At 38.0% G+C, this 21301-nt stretch overlaps 1 protein-coding gene across 4 annotated transcripts in view; it reads right to left on the minus strand.

Annotated features, from left to right (window-relative positions):
- The window catches only part of ighmbp2 (immunoglobulin mu DNA binding protein 2), a 24060-nt gene continuing 2759 nt past the window's right edge, over positions 1-21301 (minus strand). For all 4 annotated transcript variants that reach the window (XM_059001899.1, XM_034054233.3, XM_034054232.3 and 1 more), the window contains exons 4-16: positions 20175-20370; positions 19144-19241; positions 18486-18649; positions 16765-16965; positions 14684-14831; positions 13361-13535; positions 8218-8400; positions 6753-6871; positions 5423-5517; positions 3650-3773; positions 2296-3150; positions 1520-1713; positions 1-346 (exon numbers count right to left, since the gene is read on the minus strand). In XM_059001899.1, the coding sequence (XP_058857882.1) occupies positions 155-346; positions 1520-1713; positions 2296-3150; positions 3650-3773; positions 5423-5517; positions 6753-6871; positions 8218-8400; positions 13361-13535; positions 14684-14831; positions 16765-16965; positions 18486-18649; positions 19144-19241; positions 20175-20370 (2744 nt within the window). In that variant the 3' untranslated portion in view covers positions 1-154. The remainder of the gene's footprint in view (positions 347-1519; positions 1714-2295; positions 3151-3649; positions 3774-5422; positions 5518-6752; positions 6872-8217; positions 8401-13360; positions 13536-14683; positions 14832-16764; positions 16966-18485; positions 18650-19143; positions 19242-20174; positions 20371-21301) is intronic.

The raw sequence follows: 21301 nt of genomic DNA on the forward strand, positions 1-21301 counted from the left end.
TAAAAGTGTATTGTGCCTGGTTTTTAATGTTGCACATGATTCAAGCCAAAACATACAGCCTTCTGTTCAAGAGATACAACATACAGTACGAGTCTGAAATGAAGAATAAATACATCGCCCTGGAAAGTGCAGGAACAGCACAGCACATCCCGCTTCACTTCTCCTTCTTTTTGGTTTTCCTCTGCGTTGCTAAATCGTCTAGTTTCTTGTCCAGTTTCCTCTGCATGTATGCTTTTTTCGCCGGGTCTATGGATTTGTCTTTAGTTCCGCTGCCTGCGTACAGCACCCCTTCCCGGCTGATTCTCATGCGGGCATGGGCCTTAGCCTTGCTGCCACAACCATGAACCTGCAGAACAGCCAGACAAATTATTTTCCATTCAGCAAAGTAATGGAATGGAAGACTTAATTGTCACTTGCGGTACTGTAGTTGAATGAAAACTGCCGTTTCATTTCTACCTTCAGGCAATCATTTTTCTTTTCAATTGCAGCCTCTGCTTGCCTAATTAGATATTTCGATGACTGAGACTGTTAAAGAAGCAAAGCCTGGTACAACATTCAATCTGATGGTAGTTTTGGCCATTGCAAAACTACATGAAATATCCACTACACAAGGTCTCATGAATACTTTAAATTAACTACATTGTGAGAAATTAAATAATTAGGGTTTTCTCAAGAGCTGGAAAAAATTAGAATTTTTTTCAGGATAAAAAAAAAAAACATTCTACAACAAGAATATATACTCTAGAGCTTTACTCATGTTCAGAGATATGTTTTGTACTTTTAAATCTCTGGTATATACTGTACATACATATCCACATTTCCTAAGTGGTAATAATATCAATGTGAAATAAAGCACTTTGCATTGATAAAGGAAGTTGTCAATACTTTTGGGCCCAACTGAGTGGCTTAATACCGTACATAGCCGACCGGTGCATAAGTAATTTTTAAAACCCTGTTGCAATGTATTATAACAAATATAATATACCAAAACTGTACATATAGCACTTTAGGGGTTCTGGTAGTTAAACCAGACCAATGTAGCTTTCAAGGGAAAAATCAACCTTGTTTCACTGGATGTATATTATTCATTATAAAATGACCTGGGTTAACAGAGTACACCGATTGGCTGAGAAACAGTCAAGCAGTGCTGTGTTATACCGCACTCTCTTTAGCCTCACCACTAAGCATGTGTTTACTATTACTAGTCAGGATTTTCTTCTGGAATGGGCAATAAGGCATTTCAAGCTATGTTGATGTGAAATTTCATGACAACGAACACCTTTCTGTGTCTTATTGCTTAATTATGCGTGGTAAAATAACTGAAAACATTCTGAAAATGTAGCTTTGAAAGCCAGCTCAGTGGTCCTGTGCAGCTGTAAACAGGTGGTACAGCTGAGGTTTCCTGTGTCAAGGCATCACCTTGTGGAGCATGTTAACTGAATGGCCGGATTGTTTTTAAATGCTATATGTGTGAGAGCTCTTTCAGCGGCTGGTGGCTCCAGTAAAGGGCCAGTCTTACCTCTGGGATATGGTGACTGAGGCAATAATACTTGTTACAGTGTATGCAGTGCTGCCCCATTGTCCGCACACTGGCTTTGCACTTGGAAAATCCACAGATGCTATCAGCTTTTACAACAGCAGCAATGAGGTCGTCAAAATCTGTATCAGCAGTGGCAGCGGCAGCAATGTCAGCCCCTTTAGTGGATTCCTTTCCTACACAAACACAAAACTGCAATTAGAATCTGGCAATCAAAAATGTATGTAATACACAGTGTGGCAATCAAATCAATGGTGATAGGGACATGAAATAAGTGCAAACCAGGGCTTTAAAATACATTTGCTCTGTTGAAGATCGTATTCGTTTTTTGTGTTTTTATCCAGGATATGCAGGTATTTAAAATACAACGCTGTACAGTAGGATAAAGATTTCTTTTTCTTCCTAGTACCTCATCACTTCTTGTGCTACTGGCCAATTTAGCTCCTACAGTATGCTCTAGCTGTAATCAAATCATGTGACCTACAGCACAGGAAGGGATTAGGGATTAGGAAACAGGATGCAACATTTAACAATTTAACTACTGTATACTGCAGCATTGAACTTGAAAAATCTGTACCAGTATTTACTGCATTACAAGCATAGAACCAAATTAATTAAAATTATCATGTAATGGTGAAATTGATTGTAAAGCACTCCTACTGTTTAAAAATGACAAACCTGTACTTTACTATTCAATTCCACCGTGTATTAAAAAGTGTGTATACTAAAATACACATTATTAGTAAAACTGCACCTACCCTTGCTGGCACTTTTTGATTTCTTTGAGGACTTTGTCTGTGCGGTTGCTTGGTGTCCGTGACTCAGCTTAGCCTTCTCTTCTCTTTTCGCTTGCTCTCTCTGCATTCGTTCCAAGTGCAATGTCTTCAAGTCCACTTTAGCTGTACACTCAGTAGCCTTTGGCACTTCCTTCTCTTCCCTTTCTTCTGTATCTTCTTGATTGGTTTTCTCGACCGATTCTTGGACTTTCATTTCTGTGCTTGCCTTAGAATACCTCTGAAAAGTGTGCGGTCTGGAAACAGTGATGTATCTCTCCTTGCCCTCCCCTGTGCTCTCGTGTGTAAGTCCCAGTTCTTCTGAAATCTGGTGCACCAACATCCGATCGTGTGAGTTCAACGATGGTGGGAAATCCAGCCTTTTCTTATTAGGGTCTTCAAGATAGTCTAAAATCCTGGCTTTTAACTCTCCGGAATTGTCTTTAATTGCCATGCCCTCCACGGCTTCATCTCTTCGTGAGTTAAGCGGCTTTGCAGTCTCAGAACTGTTCTTGTTGTTCCTACTGCTCTTGTTGCGGTCTTTTTCTCTTAGGCTTCCTTGCTGCTTCTTGTCCCTCGGTTTTCCGGAGGGGTCTTTGGCCTTGCTTTGTTCCTTCAGTTCATCCTGGGAGGGCTCACGGGTGTAGTTCTGAGGGACAATGTCATCTAGGTATTCAAATGCAGTCCGCACCTCCCCTTTCTCCGTCATGTAATCCACCAGTGATTTCAGAAAGTCATGGTGTCGTACAGTGCGGGAGTCACACACTACTGCCAGGTGCCGTCTCGCTCGGGTCACCGCGACGTTGATTCTTCTGTCTTCAGCCAGAAACCCAACTTCACCTGCAAAGGCAAAATTATCAACATTAAAGTAATTGTTGCCAACAAAGTAATTTCACACACTTTTCCCTGTCATACATTTCTTTTCTTCCCAATTTGAAAAGCCCAATTTCACCTCACACCCACTTATCAGAAGGACTGTAGATCTGCGTCACACCAATCGGCTCTTTTCATTGTTGCCCCAACCAAAAAAAAAAACAGTGAATGTATTCTATTTTTAAAAATATTTGTAATAGTATTAAAACATACCGGAGCACTTCGACTTCGACAAAACTCCAAAGCAAGAGGTGGAAGAGTGAAAGCTTTAAACAGTACTGATTACAGATTCCTTGAACTGCTGTTCCTTTTGACTGAATCTCCAACACATCTCCTGCTGTGAAACATGCTTTTGTTGTTCAGTGAGGTATTGACTAATTATGAAAGAGCAGGCGCCCCTCACTGTAATCTCTTCAGATTGCACACACAATAATAAAACAGCAGTAGCCTTTATTCAGTGCCATACCCTTTCTGTTCGATCTGACTAGGGACAGAACCACGGCTTCTTTTTCTCTCCCCTGAAAACCATCAACAGACTTGATCTCCAGCTCAGGATGTTTGTGGGAAAGTTGTTGTCTCAGCATGTCGACCTGCGGGTAAACAAGAGAAGAAAAGCAAGGCCAAAGATAGAAAGTGTTTCTCTGTTATTGTACACTCCCAACTGTGCTCTGACAAAGTAAAGCTGCAGTGTTGAGAGCTCAGTATTGAAAACACCATGCCAGGATATTCAATACTAACACAGCACTGTAATGCAAAAATTACTGTACAGGAACATAAGCTTTAATCCTTAGGCACTGAATTTACTGCTTGGAAAATATAAGGATTCACATAAAAAATGTTTAAGATGTTTTGGCCATGAAAGTCTTTCAGCAGCTAAAATTCCACATAGTGCAGCGCAAAATCATGCTACAGTATGTGTTTGTTACTGAAGAGTGTGTATTCCAAAAGGAGGGGCCCAATTTGAATATCAACCGATGTTCTTTATGCTTTCTGGCAGTGTGTGTTCCGTAGCATGTATATCAATTCCACTAATATTGCCTGTTTACCTACAGGTGATAAGGTGGAATTGATATAAATGCTTTGGAACACACACACTCCCAGAAACCAAAAAGGTCAGGAGTTGATATTCAAATAGGGATGGTTTATTGAAAGCACTTTTGTGTTTGAGGTTTGCTGATCCTTACTGCTAGTGTAGGTATGTGTTTAAAGCCTTTATTCCATCTCGTTATATTATATTGATCTCAGTGCGAACCAAAACAATTCTGACAGCCCGCCTATGAGAACTGCACCATTATTTTTGTTTGATCCCCTGTATATAGATATAGATGTATATTCAATTAAGAATCTGATCTGGTCTTACGTAGTTTTCCAATGTGAATAAATTGCTGCTCTTTAGGAACAATGTGTGGATTCAGTGTTAAAAAAAAGACACTTAACTTGCTCTTCAAACAATGAGACTCATAGATAACCAACAGTGTTAGGAGACAACAGGTTAAGCACTAATCCCCTTTATAAGACCTCTCATTAACACATTTATTATTATTATTATTATTATTATTATTATTATTTATTTCTTAGCAGACGCCCTTATCCAGGGCGACTTACAATTGTTACAAGATATCACATTATACATTATTTCACATTATACAGATATCACATTATTTTTACATACAATTACCCATTTATACAGTTGGGTTTTTACTGGAGCAATCTAGGTAAAGTACCTTGCTCAAGGGTACAACAGCAGTGTCCCCCACTGGGGATTGAACCCACAACCCTCCGGTCAAGAGTCCAGAGCCCTAACCACTACTCCACACTGCATTTAGCTATGTCTAGCTTTAGAAAGAACCTGTCCTTCATCAGCACAATGCTTACAGAAAATGTACCATAAACCAGACGATATTTACTTGCAGTAATAAAAAGAATGCATGTTTAGAGATACAGTACTTTTTAACTATGATTTTTTAAATGTAATCTAGACATGTTTTTGTTTTATGTAATGTGGAATGTTAACTATCAAATTAACTATAATTGAACAAACTTGCTTGGCAAGAAACACTGTATTGCTCAATGGCCGTGATTTGATATAGCTTGTAATTCCATTAGTATGCATTTACAATACTATTGTACTGTAACTTGAACAGTCTGCACAGTTTCTATTAAATAATATTATTCAACAATGAATATTTTGAAGCATAGCAAGTACAGTAAAAGACTTCTATTGCCGCACACCTCTCACCTGCAGATTATAAGGAGCGATGACAGCAATATCCTTTGCTTTTATACCAGCCTCACTTAATGCCTGTATGTGAGCTGCCACAATTTCAACTTCCCCTGCAGAGTATGAAAAAACAAAATACCAATTATCAATGTAATCTGACAGATTTCTTTCAAAATAAAAGTAATGTTTGTTGTTTTATCTTTCAGAGCTATTACTGTTTCATGGAAATAATAAACCTGTTTCTGAATTCTTTTTAAAATGTCAACTGCCTTTAGGTACAAATCCTATCTGTTTAATGTGAAACAAAAAAAGAATATCATATTACAAATCAATTACGAATTTGATAATGGCAGGTGCTCTATTTGTGAACATACTGTTTGAGTACTACATTTAAAAATGCTTGGACATTTTTTGAACTATTTATTAATGTAGTTTTATATTTGAATGGATTGCAACCGCAACTGCACTATCGTCTATCTGAAAACAGATGCATCACAATGACTTCACAATAACATGTCGTGCGATTAGTTGGCTACCAGTTTCTGAGGTCAACTGTCACTTTCCTATTCGACAAGCTGACTATTTGGCGCTACCCCTAACAGACAGCTGCTTCTCTTACAGTTTCTAAAGGATAAACCGGGAAGAGAAAAACTGATCAACTAAAAAACTACAACCTACCCAACATCAGAATCCAGAGTCAGGTCACAGCAAACCAACAGTTAATACATCGCAGAGCAGTTAGCATCTCTGGCATGCATCATGTACTACAGTACATTATGTAACTGCTATCTTACTGATGTTTCATGAGAAACATTCTCAAGTGATGGCTGCTGACTGAATGCTGCCTTCTACACCTCCCTGAATGAATTAGAGGCAGTAATCTTTGAGGAATAGTCACGTATCCCTCCAATTTAAACACCTTTTAAACATGTCACACTGAATCGGTTCTGGAAGCCCATAGTTACCCTGAACCCTGTTAACAGGGTATCTACACTACACTTAGGAGATGATTTGGTCAACCTCTACCCCTCCAGGACTCCCAAGTGCTTTAAAATGCTCTGGCAAAAATACAGTTGTGGTGGCTGGGTATAGGTTGATCAAATCAATGCCTTTGTATCACAGGCAAACCAGTACTATGGAATGTTCTTTGTTTTAAATAAGAACAGTAGCTATGGGCCCCATTTGCCACTGTGCTGTAATTTTAAGGTTAAGAATTAAGATGGGCAACAAAAAGACTATAATTTAAACAGTTTCATATTTTCTTTTATTCTTAAATTACCTTTATTTTCACAATGTACGTCCCTTGAACTGGGATATACAACTTCAATGCATTTTTAACACAGCGTACCTGGATTCCCTTTGGACTGCTCGTCCTCCACTTCCAGTTCAAAGAGCCCGCAGCTCGCCGTATCTATCAGCAGCAGAGGAATGCTGGTCTCTTCATTGGGAATGACCCCAGGCAAGTCCCTGTTAAACACCATGACAGCTGTTTAATACTCACAGCAAGAGATACCATACAGACTACAATACATTCACCACAGCGAGAGATACCATACAAACTACAATACATTCACCACAGCAAGAGATACCATACAGACTACAATACATTCACCACACAGGAGGCTGTGTGGTCCAGTGGTTAAAGAAAAGGGCTTGTAACCAGGAGGTCTCCGGTTCAAATCCCGCCTCAGCCACTGACTCATTGTGTGACCCTGAGCAAGTCACTTAACCTCCTTGTGCTCAGTCTTTCGGGTGAGATGTAATTGTAAGTGACTCTGCAGCTGATGCATAGTTCACACACCCTAGTCTCTGTAAGTTGCCTTGGATAAAGGCATCTGCTAAATAAACAAGTAACAGCAAGAGATACCATACAGCCTACAGTACATTCACCACAGCAAGAGATACCATACAAACTATGATACATTCACCACAGCAAGCGATACCATACAGACTACAATACATTCACCACAGCAAGCGATACCATACAGACTACAGTACGTTCACCACACACCTTAAAGGAATGCTCTTATGAACTGTATCTTGAATGGACTTTACTAGCATTATTACTGTTCCCCTCTTTTATTGTGCCAACAAAAACATAAGCGCCATATTAGGATGCTTAATGATTTGATCACGACTACTCCATATAATTATTAAAAAAAATAAATAAATAAATTGTGGTAAGTAAAAACATTTGTACAACCGTATGGTTTACTACAGGATCGCTTTTGAAGCTAGTGGAATAAAACAATGATAACAATATAGAAGTAGTAGGAAATCTGCAGGAAGGTTATTATTCTGAGCAGTTTTTTGCTAGTTCATATCTTCAACATTATTTGACACCTCCTTGAATATTTGCTTTAAAGCTTGGGCCCTTCAAAAAACAACTTTGTATGGGTATAAAATACCCTCCAAGTACCAGATTGTAACTATTAACATTTAATCAATCAAGCAATCAAATTATTTGTACATAGCACCTTTGATGGCAGAGCCATCACAAAGCGCACCCATGCAACACTCCATGAAATTAATTAGTAAGAAATACCACAAAGAAGAAATGTGTCTACATCCACTAGGGACAGAGTGCTGCAGTGGGACAGATGAATAGGTACACACTGTATTTCAAGACATGTTTGAGAGCTCCTCTGAGGTCACAGGGGTGCTTTTAATTTTTAATAAGGCTCCATGATGTGATGACTGAAACAGAAAATGATATACAAAGTGATTCTGAACAAGAAGAATACACTAGTTAAAACAGCCGTGAGATACCAGACCCACGTTTCTCTTCAAGGTAGTCAATTTGCATGACTTACTTCAACAAGTGTCCTTCCACTGAGGAGTGGGCCGTCAGTCTCCCAGCATACATCTGTTCAGAGGCCCACTGCATGATTGCGTGGTTCATGCGGTACTGCACTGTCAGCATCTTCACAACCTGGTCTCCGTACTTCTGTATCAGACGTTCCATTAAGCTCAGAGAGAGGCCCTTCGCAGCGGCTCTGCATTGAAAACAATACTGGAAGTGAAGAGGGCTGGCCTGGCATTCATCAGATGCATGACAGAGATATCATCCCTTACAGGGCTCACAAGACAGATGAGACGCCAGCGAGTTTGCTACATTTGCCAGGGATCAGGAGAATGGAGATGTTATGCCGTAGTAAAAGGTTAATACTAAAAGATTAAAAACAGTGAATTATAGTTATAATTAAGATTTTAAGCCCAGAGCGCTTGGTGTGTGCACCTTGGTAACACAGAGATCGTTCAATAAGCGAGTAAGTATTGATAAAGCTGAAAGGCGAAAAGCATAATGCTGGTGAAGCACTTTTGTTTTATCATTCATTAATATCGGCGCATCGACTTCTGACAGCAAAGAAAAATGGATTTTGCTCAAATACTACCAGATGACCTATAGGCACTGAATGGCATATTTAAAATAGAATCATCAAATTCAACAGTAAATGTGTCGCATTGGAAAAATATCCATTGAGAGCAATTAGATGAGTTTTTAGAAAATTAAGCATTTTCGTTGCCAATAACAGCACAGTTCTCTCCCCAGTGTACTTGGTAGCTCTTATTTCGTACATGACCATAAAATAATTAGCCTTGATTCTCTTAAGTGAAAAATTATATTGCTGTGTTTTCATATACATCCCTATTGCCTTTCTATGATTTTATAAATCATTCTCAGTGGTTCTGAGTAAATGATCCTATAATTGTCTCCAATTAGCTTCCACTTAAGTTCAGTGCTGACTTCCATTGGACTTTAATGTACCCATTCCATAAAGTCAAAAGGCTATTGTCTCTAGACTGCTCTTCACAACAGTATACTATTGAGAACATCAATGCCAGGGTACTTCAATAGCATCACTCAATTTAGCTGAATGCATGCTATTGGAAAAAAACAAAAAACAAGTCACAGTCCAATGATTGCAATGATCATATGGTAACCGAGAGGACATGATATTTGGATATGATATTTGACACAATATTACAGGAATAAAGAATAAAGATGTCTGCAATAAATCATGCCATGAATCAGCAGCAGGCAGAGGGCTTTATTCCAATTAAATATCAATATGGATTAAAGGAGACTGAAACAGCTGTTGGTTAGTACCTGTAAACACCATTTCCAAGCTTCTCTGTTGGACCAAGGTGGTAGTTTCCATGTCCTAATAATTTTAAACAGACCATAGACAGAGCATTGATCCTGTCTGTGATTATGGACCTTGATTGATGTAGTTCACAAGATCTCACGTCACTACATATTTTCAGATCCATTACCACCCAGTAATGAACCTGGAGATTGATCATTTGATCAATGGTGCATGAAAGTTCTGAGGTTACAAGCCGTATAAAAAACTAGTACTCCACTACAAACTATGTAAAGTCATTACCATCTGTCTCTTTCCATAATGTTACACTTTATCCATCATGATTACTGGCTTCATTTCCTTCAAGGGAGCTACTGTATAGTGGAAATATGTTCTCCAGTTTAGCCCACAGAGTAATAGAAGGACAAGGGTCTAAATAGATGATGGGAACTGTGTCTACATATGATGGCCAAAAATGAAATATTTACTATTTAAGTTTTTTAAGCTTTGATGAAACTACCATGAGGTAGATTTGCCACATTCTTATTTTTTACCATGTGCATTGAGTCCTATATACTGTAGGCCAACTTTTAAGGTAATTGTTACTACATTGCATCAATTTTTTAAATGCGAGTATCATCTTTGAGCAACATTGCCTTTTAATATTGATCACATCTCATAATTCTAAACATACTGAAGGCTGAAGTTGTTTTAAGATGGAACTCTCATTAAAAAATGAATGCAAAGTTCTGCAACAGGGAGATGCAGCTTGTATATATTATACTTTTGTAATTTGAGGGACAGCCAATTTGCATCAACATGCATGCTACATATTGCAATTTGTCTCACCCCATATCTCAAACTTTACCACTTGCTGTGTTGGAACTGGCTGGAAACCTTTCAAAATAATTATGCTTTAATAGGTATTGCTAGCTTTCCTGCTAGCTTTCTTATCTTCACAGACAAGCATCGTCATGACCCTCTGGAAGAAAAGTGCAAACATGAATCATGTCTAGATCTTGACATGATTCATTTTACCTAGAAGCAATATTAAAATATTCAACCGTCTTTCTAAAGTATCTGCAAATCAGAATCACCAAAAGTCTATTCCAAGATCCACACATCATTATTTTCTCAGAGACAAGCTGGGTGAAATGAAATTTAGCTTGTTGCAGTATGACACTGACATATGACTGGAGGGATGGAGGAAAGTAGAAAAAGCTAGAATTTTTATTTTAATGCAGCTTTTACATAACCCTTTTTATTATTGTTAGTGCAAGTGATAGCTATGAGAAAAAAAAATGTATATCTGCAACAGTATTTGGTTAAAGCTACAATCAAATTACTTTCACGGATCACATAAAACATTGATAACGCAGATATTTTCAGGTAACAACAAGGGTGTTAATAATTTAGATTTTAAACATTTAATTGTGTTTTGCGTAAACATTTAACCATTGTCAAAAATACACTGGCCGAATACTGTACAGATGTTGCTTTCAGCATTTAGTGTGTACAGTGTAGGCAAATGCATTTGAGTCAATACTGCTTCAGTCTTTACCATATACAATTAAATGCTGTATACATACAGTCTTACACACGAAAACATGCAGTCATTTAGAAAATATGTTCCAATATGTTAAAGTTGAAATGTTTAAAATGTGTTTAATTCTAAAATGTTAACATTTAGGAAATTAAACAGATTCTAACACCCCTAGCGATACTTTTTTTTATATGAAAAAAACACAATAATATATTTAGGATAACAGCACTATTCAAATAAAAAAAAAATAGCAGCAATGTAAACATTTCTTATCACGTTGTTATTAATTGGCATCTCAGTCCACTGAATTGAATAGGAAGGGCTGGATGCAAACCACAAACCATGCGCTTCAAAGACAAACGTCTTACCATTCAACTAAAGGGCAAGCTCTGTACAAGACAGGGAAGTGCACGTCTTATGTGGATGTCAGTACTATTAACTCGTGAGCCGCTAGGAGGGATTCATTACAAAACCCCCCATTTTGATGTCTCAGTTTTCAATGACAGCTGAGTGAGGCACTTTCACACACCGATCTTTACTAACTCACTGTGTTCTTTAATGGATTCATCTAGAGAAGGCTGAATGGAAATGATGCTGAATAATGCAGAGAAGCTTTCTTAAATGTGCAGAAGCAGCTCTTTCAACTCTACATAGCTGGAATGGACAGGATGAAGTGTGGCACCAACTACTTGTTACACCCTGTTTTTTCAACCCAATTTGAAAATGCACAATTCAGATCATGTCGCTGCAACCCACTAAACAGATCAGGAGCACTAAAACTCCACAGGCAACCTCCTTAAAAAAAAAAAAAAACACTTAACAGTTATAGTTATGCTTTACATTTTTCCAACCTTGAGTTATTTAAGGAAAAAAAAAAAGGTTTCAGTTCATGAAACTGTTCTTGACTATTAAGAGAACAGTCCATAACAGCTGCATGATAAGCACACTCTATTTCATTAATAAAAACACTTTAAATATTCTTTAAATATAACAGGAGTTTTGGGACTGCTCTGTGACATTCAAAAGCTCCTGGAGTGCCCTCTGGTGGCATAGTAAAGTCATGACAAGTGTAAAGCACCAGAAATGGCTTCCCTCACATACAGTACATGTGTGAAACAACGATTCAACAGCGTTGTTTCTAAAACTGACCCACAGTTATAAACTCCACAGTTGCAACAGAATTGTGACTTCCCGTCTGAACTTACATGATCTCACTGCACTGGAGCGTTTTCTCTTAGATTACAGTCACAATCGTATGTTCTGTGCTTGTAAAAAGCTTAAACATTGATTTTAATAGAACGAAAAAGTGCCATTTTATGGCGGCACAGCAATTGCATGGCAGTCAGTTGGCTTCTCAGACTATTGAAATGAATGGGAAGGGTTAACGACAGCAGTACTGTATCCCAACAGCTAGGAAATATGCTCCAGCTCAGTCCAGCACATCAGACTCAAACAATGAGCTCTTGTATTCTCTAGATAAATGATGAGACCAGAAAGACAGTCGGGGCCACTGCCAACATCCCCATTTAGTGATAAATAAAAAAGCACCAGCCAATATAAAGTCAATATAAAGATTTTTTAATAGCTGCTTTTAATCTATGTGGCAGGAATTTTTTTTTTGCATGTCTTCGATAAATGCTTTTCCTAAAATTGACATGATCTACTTTTTGACAGATGGGACAGGCAAGGACGAAAAAACCTGGTGAACTTCTGTGGACACAATACAACAGAAGCATCCAGACTGCAGCACTTTCCCCACTGAACACCCTGCCTCAGGCATGTTTTTTTTTGCCCTTTAAATGCACGACTAGCATGAAAAAAAACACAAAATATGCTAGGGAGAACGAGGAAAAGTTTGCATAGGCAACTAATAAATAGATGCTAAAAGTGGGACTTAAAAGTTGATGTGCACATACTTGACTACATATCAAATATGTGCCAATGCATTTTTTTGTAGTTGCCTGTGCATTCACAAGCTAACAATACCATGCCTACATAGCGCTGGAACACTGTGTAGCCTTGGGTCCTTTAATCGAACAGGCAAATATGTTTTTTAGTAGGTACCTAACAAAACACAATTGCATCTCCATCAACAAAACATGTCCATTAATAGTCCCTTATAACAGTTTCCTGCAGGATACCATGATCAAAAGAACAATACCAGCATGTTAACAAAACAGAAGTTTCATAAGCAAGTGGAGTGTCGTTCTCTTGGTTTAATAGAACAAACTTGTAATGCACTGCAGCCTCCTATGTATTCTAATGCAATGAAGTGCACAGTATTTTAAATAGCATGCTGGAACTAAGAATGGAAATGGAGCTCACGTGTGTGATTTGATGGTGGGTGGAAGCTGCTTGTGATCTCCAGCCAGGATGCACTTGGGGGCCTTGAGAAGTGGAATCCAGCAGCTCCCCTCCAGCGCCTGCGCACACTCGTCAATCACAACGATGTCGAAGTAATCATTCGGCAGCAGCTTCAGAGGGCCATCAGCAGAGGCACCTGGGTAACAAACGCAAGCCAGATAGGAGTGTGTTTGTACATATTGCAATATGACTGTTACTCACACACAGGGAGTACCATTCTGCCAAGTAGCATGCAATAAATGTCTGCTTTTTGGTTTTAACTCTGGGATGGAAGCATCAAGATCCATAGCTCTGTTCAGAATCTAAGCATCACTCCATTGTGTTGAAGAGGTTGGTTGACGTTGTTAACTTAGTTGTCAGTGAACAGCAAAAACACAAGAGTATCCTGGAAAGATGCCAAGAAAGGGGGCTAGATTCTCAGTTGATTACTCCAAAACTTCATTTCGCACAATTTTTTTCGATAGCAAAAACACATCCAATGAAGTTATCAAATCAGAAATAAACAACTCATTTAATTTAGTTTAATTAGAGTAGTCCAAAGTTGTTTCTTATTTGTTTAGAAATGTAAATTGCGTGTTTTTTTTTTTTGTTTTTTTTTTCCTTTAAGACAAAAATAACGCTACGAGTAAATAGCTTTCTGATTCCAGCACAGGGTAGTAAGCTGTATGTAACAGATCATTTGATTATTTATTGTGCTGAAAAATGATTATAGAGAATCGCACTATCAGCAGTAATCTAATGCTATAAAGGATCAGTGCCACTCTACAGAGATGTTTAGTTTCTCTTCCTGCATACAACTGATTCGTCCACAAACAGATACTGGAGGGTGTTGTGAAGTGCTGTGTAATTAAACTGGACATCAAAATATATTACTGTATTTATTTATAAACTTAATTGGGCATCAGAATTGTACTTTATTTCACCCCCCATCAATTGTGTGAGAGAACAATGATACTGTTATTTTAAAAAGTGGGGGAAAAAATGGTGTGAAAGAGAAAGACCTACTAAAAATGGGTCATGGTTTAAGGTATTCCTGATCATTTTTAGCCGATGTAAAAAATATATTATCGTTCATCACTATGTACGGCCAGGTTTGTTTACACAAGCAGTTATAGCACTTTTAACCTCATTCCACCTGAGCGGGTTATCCGTAAAGGCAGTGAATCACACAGTAAAACAAAGACTATATTGTCCAGCCCTGTCGATACATATTGCATGAGAGAGAGGATTGAGGGTTTCCAGTAGGGAAGCTCTCAATAAGCACAAGCACTGCTGGACACACACCTGTATTAGTTGCCAGCACTACCTCCGCTCTCTTGAGAATCTGCGTGATGGCCGTCTCCTCACGCCCCCTCAGCTCTCTCCGCAGGGTCTTGATCTCGCTGCGCAGGTGGCTCCTGTCTCCTTTGTCACGGGACTTCTTCATTTTGGCCTTAAAGGTTTTAAGTTGTAGCATCAGCAACATTATTACTTGAAGATCTCTTGGTTCTTATGCTCATTCATCACACTCTACATGGTGAACAAGATAACTGCCTTAACTTTGCTTGAACCTTCACCAAATTTTATTGATGTTTTGGATTGATAATACAAATATTTTTTTTCTCTTCAGGAACTGTGCATTTGTTGCATGATTATGAGGAACATGTGCAGGCACTGATAATACTTTAATTTGGGATATGCAGATATTTCTTTCACATAACAAATTTAAAAAAATCTTTGGAAACTAAGACATTTCAAAAGGATTTTCTTAAGTTTTTTAATTTAGTCTTTTTTAAGTGAGTTCATCTTTAAGTGATTTCCACCTGTGTTAATCTGTAAAATGTGGCATTATAAAACACAAATACAGGCAGCCTCCATTTACTTTTATATTGAATATGTATTTATTTTACTTTAAACAGCAGGGAGATGGCAGTAGAAAAATTGCATTTATTTTAGTGTACAAAGGAACTTAACTTTGCAAGATAATGGTAGATTTTTTGCTGACCAGTGGTGGATCTTCAACTCTGTTAATCCTTCACCTAGGATTGCTTTATTGGACCACTTATTAACAATACTACATACTGTACAATTAAAATGAGGTCTGCGCAAAATTTGATTTAGAAATATTCCTGGGATTAATTAAATAGACCCCAATTCAATCATCCAGTTTTTAGTCTTTTCTATATTTTCTACAGTTTCTTTCCTATGTCTTTTATGTGCTCTAAACCAAAAGCTGTTAACTTTGACACCTCTGAGTGAGGCTCGTCTACAGCTTGAGTATCAAAGGAGAGTCTGATTTCCTCTCTTCTTCACCAGGGGTTCTGAGGCTTGACACTTCATTTGACTGCACAATGACACCTTCTCACCCTGAACTGGCAAAGACAGTAAGACTGTATAAAGAGCTTCTGTTGCTGTGAGGGGGACGGGGGAAAGTCATATAAAAAGTAGATTGTGAGAAGCAGAATTGTTAACAAAATGCCAGCAACTCTACATATCGACAAAAACTAGAAAAATGAGGAACTGCTTAAAAAGTAGCTTCAAATGTCATTTTTAAATCGATTTGTATTACTTTTGATGACCGACATGTTTCTCAACATCTGTCTTTACCTTGTTCTGAGCTTCCTTTAAGCTTATCTGTAGACGACTGCAGATACCAAAAGCAGTAAAGGAAATGTAAAGAATCAATTAAAATTTCATTTAAAGCTACTTAGTTATAAAAAGATTGTCTGTTTTTTAAACATTGCTAACACCTCAAACATCTTAAAAATTTGATTTTTTTATTATTATTTAAGATGAAGCAAACTTCGTAAAGCAAAGTGGGGCACACTCTTAGTGAATCTGACCTGGTGTCTTTTTAATTTTTTACACTGATAAGTCATTGACATCAGTAACGGTAACCCTGCGTTTTGTGGTAAATCGCTCCTGGGGAAAAGCACCAGTGGGACTAACACAGAGTGTAAGGGTGTTCTGCCAGTGTTTGAACCAGATGGTCCTGGAGGACCATTCCAAGGTTTAAAACAAGTAAAATAATTAATTATTTTAAGGCTGGACTGAAGTTGAATTGGTTCAATTAAACAAGTTAGGGCTGGAACAAAGACCAGGACTGGAAGGGCTAACTTTGGCCACCCCTGGCAAATGGATTAAAGGCTGATTCATCCTTCAAATGCACGACCGTCGCTCACCTCTACTCCTCCCTCTAGTTGTGCGACTGTCTGGCGACCCATGGGAGAGTGATGGGCAGATTTGTATTTTTCAAAGACTTAAGCATGAACCAGCCTTTACAGTTATCCTACATCTCTGCTAAACATAACATCCCTCTCAATTCTATGATTATTTATGTAAAATCACAACAGTAAGAACGACATCCCTCTGGGTCCAGTACTTACAAAAGCCTGATCGATGTCTTTCCGGATGTCTGCGATGATCTGAGTGTTGTCGCTGTGTGCCAGAACCGCGTCTAAAGAATATTTCTGAATGGATTCCAAAAGACGAGCAGGGTGGCCAAGACGCAGGACTTTTGCTTTAAATCTTGCTAAACGTTCAACCAGGTTATCCACAGCAACATTAGATGGGGCACAGCAAAGAATCTTTGAAACATGGACAAGAAGGGAAGGTTATTAAGTATAAGGGTTCTTTAAACAAACCAATACAATGATCACTCTCAATATGGGGGACCGTTGCTGCAACAGATTCCATGCGATGGCTCTGAACCGCAGGAGTTCAATTGGGTCTAATCTGTTGTTGATTCATTTGAATTAGACCCTCCCTGGCATTTAACAAACCGTAAAAGCAACCAAGCATCTTCATCAGAAGAAAAGGGCGAATAGAGACATTGCTAGTGCTAATATAGTAACAGGAAAGAAAAAATTGTTATGTTTATGAGACCCATTGCAAGAACCTTACATCAATTATTCATTATTTAAAAATTGATATTTTACAGCTTTTATTCTGAAACACAGCTTACACCGTAGTTCACCGACTGCCCCATTCTTTACTGTGTTTATACTGGAAGGCACTGAAGAGGACAGCAGCTAAAGCACTACACCTGCTAGATTTCACATTTGCCTGCAAGGTAGTAATAAGAAAAGTGGCAGGAATCTCCATGGGAACACCAAGCTATTTACTAAGCAGTAAAAGAAAATAAGCAACCAATAAGTTCTGAATGTCAAGGGATAGTATTCTGGGGGTACCACTGCTTGCAGATTTAAATACTATGCGTTGCAGTAAAAAGGGAGTGTTATGTGTTCAGAGAGCAAGGTGGTTGATGCCTGTTAAGTGGACAGGAAATGAAACCGACTCCCGAGTGGATAAACGACCTAGTCGAGGGCTGTTTATATTAGTGAGGGTAACACACAACCAAACTCTAAGGTATAGCAATTACGCAACAAGTGTTTTAAGCTTTAAAAAGTCCAGTTTGTAAAAAAGTTTTAAAAAATGGCACTGGAAACCATTGAAGAAAAAAATGAAAAAGTGTATTTCAACGCAATATAGCCATAATATTATTATTATTTTGAAATTATATAGAAAGTTATTTTGAAAGTGCTGGTCAATATCAGTTTCATTCAGTGGCTGGAGGCTGAGCTGTGCTGAGGTTTCAAAAGTAAAGTCTTTATGATGCTATTGAGTTGGTATGTAAGTAAAGCACTACTGTCTTATAATAATAAATACAACTTTGATGAATGCTTTGCCCCATAAACACAACCCAGTACAAAATGCATCTTCATAACTGAAATATATATTTTTCTTTTAAACTGGAATATGACACGAGACAAATAATGCCAACATATTAAGGGTAAGTTTCACTGAATTATTTAACTAGTTTCAACCTCCCAATCAAACCCTGGTGACAGAGTTAGAGTGGAAACACACGTACTTCCATACTGTGATGAGACTTGCTATGCAAATTCTTTGACAGCTGTCAGGCAGTCTATATGTCATACGTATGCTTCTACATATATGTAGAGGCATGCTTATTCAGTTGTGATGGAAATTAGTTTGGACATTAGCACATGGTTATCTTCCTTTTCATGATAACGATGCTCTAGTTTTGTATTTATAGCGGTGAGGGGTGGGGGTGTTTGTCACAGTCATGAGGGAAGAGGCTCACCTTTAGGCCCAGTTTGACGGCCTGCAGTATCAGCTCTACCACTGTGGTAGTTTTCCCTGTACCAGGAGGGCCATGGATTATTGCCAGTTCCTTCTGAGACAAAGAAAAACAAACTGCTTCTTTCTGCGACTCATCCAGAGAGCTGTTATACAGGTCTAGAGTTTCTAAAAAATATATAAAATAAATAAAAAGGTTAGAATGCTGTTATTGTATGTTGACCACTTATTTTTAATAGTAGCATCATCTCCTATTCACAAAGCTTATACTCATGTTTTTTTTTTTGCATACAATACAGATTGACAGTATCAAAGAACTGAAAGACTGCAACAGTTATCCTGAACAGTTAAACTGTATTTTAATTATAAAACAGGCATTCTTCAGGAGTTAAAGCTGTGTGAAATAGGAACCATTATCATTTTTTAATGGAGGTTACATTGTAACACTACTTACAACATTTAAAATACTCCTTCTTGGTACCTATTCACTTCCTGCTCTGTAGATCAGCTGTAGCTTGACTTGCGTGTAGCACAGGAAGTGAACAGGTACTAGAAAGTAGTAGTTTGATCACTGTAGTTAATGTATTTATTCATGAGGCTTGTTACAGATAGACTACATATGTTTTTAATATTTGAAAGGCTAAAATAAAAGTGTTGCTTACTTGTTTCCTGGCAAGGACTTGGCTCTGAATAGCCAAACAGGACCCCAATCAGATTAGAAGCTGGGCCAGCACTGTACTGGTTCAAGGAGTTCAAAGCACTGGAGAAAGAGAATTTAGCTGCAGTGAAAAACAGGGCTCTGGTGTGGTCAGGCTATAGAGAAAATAGTTTCATTTTAATGTGCTGTGTTTCGTTTCCTTTCTCTTATATTTGTCCTCCTGTTGCAATCCTGTTTACATTTTGTTGTGCTTCCCTGATCTAAAAGAGAGCTTAAATCCCAGCTCAGGTGAGGTGGACCAACAGGGGTTACGCCAATCAATGCGTTTTACTGGAAAGTCCTTGAAATACGATTTACATTTATTACCACATTCATAATTGTGTACCCTGCTGTACAGTGTATAACATTACTACATTAACTGGATGAAGCCCATTTATTGCATCTTCTGGTGTTTGTTTTTCTGGGTCTGGAAGGATGAAGGACACCCAAGCAGAATAATGCAGATGCAGTTGAGTAAGTAATTGAATTTCTTTCTCTCTCTTTTACTTATGTTTTATGTATTTCCTATTACTAGCCTATGCTGTTTGAACGCATTATGAGTGGCTCTGAGTTCTGTTGTTCCAGCATTGAGTTATTAACATTATTTTCTAAATCAACCTTTACCTGGCTTTGAGCTAAGTGCCTGCACTAAACAGCCCTCCAATCAAATCTTGTGATGATGTGTTCTCTGCAAGCCCCCTCCCCTATATTTATACAGACAGATAGTAAGTGGGGCTAGCAGAGTTGCAAGGTGACATTGTGAAATGATTTGAATGGAAAGAGGAAGGCTCAAAGCTAGTTCAAAGCCAAATAAAGGCAAAATATATATAATTACTCAAAACTGGAGCAACAGAACCCCTTAGAAAAATTGCAAAAAACAAAATAGTAAGTAAATGTAAAACAGATATTTAAAAGACACTTATAAAAAGATTGATAAAAGGTTTTTAAGAATTGCACATATGCCTTGGTTTTAGTTAGATTCAGTGATGCACTTACTTTTTCAGTCTCTTGTAGGTGACATCATTGGCCAGCTTTAATAGATTGAAGGGGCCCTCATTGTCCAGACTCAGGCCATCACTGGACTCATCAAAGGCAACTGACAGGTAGCTCTGCGTGACACGAGTCACAACACCAGTGGCAAGCTGGGAGGAAGGACCAATTCCTACTGAATCATATAAACCCACTATGTCACCTGCAACAAGAAGGGATCAGAATGGATTTCAAATGAAATGGTCAATAACCAAGGCTTTTCTCATTGACATATTCACTTATCAAACTACCAAAACATGGTGCAGTACACTAAAATTATTATTTCTGTCGATCTCTCCATTGCACTCCGTATCTCAAGAATTACAAAAGGTTTCGAACATCTCAAAAGAACAGATCAGATTGCACAATGCATGCTTCAAGTCTAGCAGCTTGATTACTCTGGGGCAAGAGAATGCCTAGAAATATTCCATCAAAACTGAAACCAAAAAAAGCTTAATTTGTGAGTAGTAATCAAAAGGTCTGAAACAGCTGTACTTGAACAATCCCAAAATAAGGGTTTATAACCTATCGGTTGATGGAATCGAATCTATTTAACCTAGAATAAAGTTGACTTACAGTAGGGACGACTTGAATTAAAATCTTAAAAGGACTCGACAATAGGCAATACTGAAATCGCAGACACAGTTGGAAATGGTGCAGTGACAAAATAAGGAGAGGGTAGAAGACACTACTTTACACAGAGTGCAATGGAATGGGTTAGCTAGCCATGTTGCTGATACTGAATCATCGCACCCCTTTGTGACCCGTTCTTATGCACAGCTATTGCCAAAGGTTTTGCAGCACCTAGCATTTTAGGATTGAAACTATATGAACATAATTTAGATCTTTTATTTCATCATGTTATCAATTAAACTACAAAATGATATTGCAAAAGTCTACCGGAAGCCATAATAGCAGTGCAGTATTTCATGTTAGATTTTGAAATGTCACATTTTTCAATTTGTCAGTTTTTCGTTAAGTATATGGAAAACTACAAAGCAGGTATGAAATTTGAAATATTAATGTAACATTATTCAGTAGGTTTCATTCGACTTTATGAAGCAAAATTAGTTAATTCTACAGGGTAATGCAAA

Source organism: Acipenser ruthenus, chromosome 27, assembly GCF_902713425.1.
Source record: "Acipenser ruthenus chromosome 27, fAciRut3.2 maternal haplotype, whole genome shotgun sequence".
Taxonomy (NCBI): Eukaryota; Metazoa; Chordata; class Actinopteri; order Acipenseriformes; family Acipenseridae; genus Acipenser; species Acipenser ruthenus.